The 4617-nt window shown below is 47.5% G+C and overlaps 1 protein-coding gene across 1 annotated transcript; it reads right to left on the reverse strand.

The window, feature by feature from the left end:
• Positions 1-328: 328 nt before the first annotated feature.
• KBTBD13 (kelch repeat and BTB domain containing 13) lies at positions 329-3329 on the reverse strand. Its single transcript, XM_032766000.2, has one exon. It carries the CDS (start codon positions 3161-3163, stop codon positions 1802-1804), a length of 1362 nt encoding a protein of 453 aa, XP_032621891.1. The 5' UTR covers positions 3164-3329; the 3' UTR covers positions 329-1801.
• Between the last annotated feature and the right edge of the window lie 1288 nt (positions 3330-4617).

Consider the following 4617-nt stretch of genomic DNA (forward strand, 5'->3'; position numbering starts at 1 on the left):
GTCAATGTGTTACACCAGGGAGATATTTGATCCACGGTTTTAATATCTCTTCCAACAACGCCATTCCAAGAGGTGTCACGTGATCAGCCAGTCAGCATTGACTGATGCTGCTTTGTCATTCCCAGAGGTAAACCTTTCCTGAGGGCTCTTTCTGGGGACGATGCCGTTAAGCATATGAAGGGCAGGCTAATATGAGTGAGGAAGGCCCTAAGTGGTAAAGAGAAATGCTATGGAACAGTTCCAGCTCCACATCTGGTACGAAAATCATGAGGGTAGGCTTTGGATCTTGATGATTCCAGTGCAAGACTCACCCTACAAATGTTTTTACCAGAGATGCACCAAAACAGAAGCTTGAACCTGACTCCCTTTGCAAGCTGCAGAATCGGAATCCTCCAGATCCAATCCCCGATCACCAGGTTCTGATTCAGAATCCACGCTGGAAGCAGCCAAAATGCTACGAGATCAACTGGTCTTGTGAGATTTCTACCACTTTGAGCCATAGTCCTACACTAGTGGCTCATAAGATTTAGGGAGGTCAGATTGAAAGCCAAGCTTTAGCACTCAGACTCCGCCCAGCCAACTCTCAACCTAAATGTGGCAGAAAGCACCTGCTGTCAGCCCACTTCTAACAGTTACTGGGTTGTCTCACTTGGAATCCTATTGGAATCAGTTCAGAACAGCATAACGTTTCTTTCCTTCATCCCCCGGTATAATATCCCCACCCCCTCTATATACACTGTCCTTCATAGAGATGTGATGGACTTTCTGGTGGGAGGGATAGCTCAGCTCAGTGGTTTGAGCGTTGACCTGCTAAACTCAGGGTTGTGAATTCAATTCTTGAGGGGCCCATTTGGGGATTGGTCCTGCTTTGAGCAGGGGATTGGAAGAGATGATCTCCTGAGGTCCCTTCCAACCCTAAGAATCTATGATTTCAGTTTATGCTATCACTTCAAATTGGAAACAGGTCAATAGATATACTCCCTAGATATCTCTGGAGCATTGCAGGGAATACGCTCCTAAGTACATGTTTGGCAGCTGGAAAAGCACTTCCCAGGCAGTATAAAACCCTGACTTATATACAGCATTACACGTTATTTCATTTAATTTCCATGAAACAACAATCCCTTTTTAACACGTGCCTACATTTAAAAAAACCCAAACTTCCCTTTAATTTTACAAAATAATTGATCTTTTCCCGTCAGTACATAGAATAAATGGTTTTATAAACATTTGACGAATTCGGTCAATATGAACTGTACCTTGCTCATGTTTCTCAATGTGCTTTACAGAAGAGGGCAATATCATTATTCCCATTTAAAGATGGTGAGACTGAGGCACATAGAGGGGAAGTGACTTGTCCAAGGTTACCCAGAAGCTGTGAACCAACCCAGGTCACCCGAGTGCCAGCCTGGTGCTCTATCCCTTAGGCCACACTGTCTATTTTGCATTTCTGAAATGTCTTTCATCTGGAGCTCTCAAAGGACTCTACAGACTCTTAGGACAACCTTGGGTTAAATACAGAGTGAGCGTTACAGAGTGCTCATTCCTTTGTAACCACGAGCAGAGGGCAATCAGCAGACCTGCAGCTGCTCACATTGGCTCCTGCTCCTTGGAAGGGCAAACCTAGGAGGAGCTAGCAGCACTCGGTAGGTCGGGACCTGAGTGATACTGCAACCCCGTGTTATACAGGGAATTCTCCTGAGCAGCTGGAGGCTTGGAACCAAAAGGAGAAAGCTGAGGATCTATTTTTAGCTTTCAGTGGCTCTTGTATCCTTGAGTGCCCCCTTGTGGCAGGGACTGACTAAGTGGCAATGCTGTGGTCTCTCTTTGGGAACCTGAGAAGGAAGGTCTGTAGGGACCCGCTCCTTGGGAATCCAGCCTTCTCCTTTTTGAACCTCCATGTAGTGTCTTCTATGGAGTAGAGGAGAGTCAGCATCCTGTTTACTGTGTAAACTGTATCCCCTCTGATCACGGCTGTGAAGAGAGCTCCTTTGCTGTTCACATATTGCCCCGGTAAAGCTGTCCACTGCCCGCTGGTGAGGTTGAAGCAGTCTATCGCACACCGCAGAAAGTCGTCTGAGGGCCCATTCCGTATGATGTAGAGATTATCTCTGTGGGCCACCATGCAATGTCCATAGCTCTGAAGCCTCTTTAAGGCTGAGATGGGAAGCCATTCATCTTTCTGGATCTCATACTCATAAATGATAGTGGTGTCTAGTGGCTTCCACAAGCAGACAAATATCCGTCCCATGGTCTGGGCGCAGGGCGCACCTGCCGTTGGCTGGGGCAGATCAGCGACAAAAGTCCAGGTGTTGGAGGACACGTTGTATTTCTCCACAGACTTTAGCAAGGTCTTCTCAAATTCTCCTCCTATGGCATAAAGATAACCTTCATGACCTGTCAGTGTGAGGTCATATCGGAGCTGCTGAGGGCTGGGAAACTCTCTCCAGCTGTTAGCATCTACATCGTAGCAAAAACTGATGTCCACGATTTGTTTGCTTGCTCCACGGACTCCGCCCACTATGTAGATTTTATTATCCAGCGTTGCCATGCCCGCTAGGAATGTGCTGGCTGTCAGTGGCAAGCAGGAGAGCGTCTTCCACGTGTTGTCATCCTCATCCAGGTAGCAGATGGTTCTCGAAAGGTCCTGTAGAAACTCAAAGGTTGGTGTATGGGCTCCCACTGCAACAAATGTGCTGGGCAGAAGGGAGTCCACGTAATCCAGTAGGTCAGCAGAAAGGCAGTCTAAGTACTCCTCTAAATCAGAATAGCCATCTCTAATGTACAGGGCAGCACTGTGGAAAAGGTCCTGTAGGCCAAACATGGCAGCAGCTTGATAAAGGACAATGCAGTTATCGGAATTGATGGAATTAATCAGATACTTGGTCATCGTCTTCACCTGAAGAAAAGCTGCACATTCGACCGCCTTGAGATTCTCCTCGCAGGTCAGCACAGGTCTCTCCCCTGCCAGGACCCGGAGCATGAGGAGAAATCCCATGGCACTCAAGTCTCGGATCTGGATTTCATCTTGCATGCTCTCCTTCATTCCAGACTGGAAGAGTGCGCGGAAGTACTCACTATGTTCCACCAGCAGAGCCTTGTCCGTGATGAAAAATTCCTCCTCCACTTTGATACGCACTCTTCCCCTCAGGAACGTCTGCATGGTCTGATCCTGAGTCAGCCTTCCGATGCCGGGGACCTGAACAAGGGAAGCAGGTGGTGGTGGTGTCTCAATGCAAGAGCACAATGGAACCCAAAGCCTTTCTCAGTGTGTCGGCCGCTTCCCAAGCAGAGCCCTGTTCCTATCTCTTCTGTTGTTGTTTGCTAGCTTTCTGAGCCTCCCCAGCAGCTAAGACGCTGCTAACTTGTAATATAAATACCTCCAGCTAAAGATAGCTGTGGCCCATGTGATTGGAGCTGCCAGCAACGAAAGCCATAAGCAGAGCCTGTCATTGGCATCCATGGAGTTCTCTTACCAGCTGATACCAGAAGTCTTGCTTTGAATGAAACACAGAGAAGCCAGTCCAGGGACCGGCAGCACATAGCTGCCTATTGGTAGGGGGAAGAGAGGTCATCAGATAAAAGTGGAACATAACTGTACTGGACGGTCCGATTCATTCCAGCTGTAGCCTGTGAAATCCCCTCAGGGGATGATGTGAGGTGGTCTCCCAAGGCAGAAGGTTACGTAGGGAGGATAGTGGTGAAGATTTCCAAAAGTGACTAGTGATTTTTTGGTGTCTCAATTTTTGTGTGTCCCATCTGAGGCCACAAAGAGCCCTGGTTTTAGGAGGCTGGCTCCATAGTGCTTTCTAAACACTAGGCCCCTTTAAGGCATCCCAGAATCACAAGTCACTTCTGAAAATCTTGCCTAGGGTCTTTACTGGGTTTCCCTAAAGGTCCATAGATGCTATGGAACTAGAATACTTATATAACAAGATACTTGTAATACTCATACTTTGGACTTTGCTGTGAGGATCTCGAAGTGCTTTACAAAAGGCCAGATTCTGCTCTTCAGAGTGCAGTTGGTCAGCGTTTTTACTGCAGAATTAAACCAGTGTAGCAGGCAGCAGAATTGGGGTTCACACACTGAACATTCCTCTTTGGGGGAGCAAGGTGCTCTACCAGATAAGCTGAGGCACACAGGTGTAAAGTGTTTGACCCACACTCTTAGGAGAGGCTCCTAAACTGTGGTCCAAAGAGCAACTGCTGGTGATCCTTGGAGAGCTGGCTAGTCACATGGTACCGGCTCCTCCTCCTAAATTCTAGATGTTAAAATGCCTTAAAAGGAGCTAAAAATACATTCAGTAATTGCTTAATGTGACCTTTTTCAGGTCAGCGTTTGCTGCAGTTGCCACAAGCATATTATGTGACTGCAGATTGGCAGGGAGGTGATCTGCACAATTGTGAATGGATGAGGAGGTGCCCCTGAGAAAATCTCTCTGTTAAGATGTGGTCCACAGAAGGACAGTGTCTGAGAAGCCCAGTTTTGGGAATTCCAAAGGCGGCTTCTCTACTGGGGGCATACAGACTCTGATGCGATCTCCATGGGGGGAGAGCTGGACTACAGTGCAGAAATGGACATAGATATTATAATCCTGACATTCATTCATTGCCTTT

This window comes from Chelonoidis abingdonii, chromosome 9, assembly GCF_003597395.2.
Source record: "Chelonoidis abingdonii isolate Lonesome George chromosome 9, CheloAbing_2.0, whole genome shotgun sequence".
NCBI lineage: Eukaryota > Metazoa > Chordata > Testudines > Testudinidae > Chelonoidis > Chelonoidis abingdonii.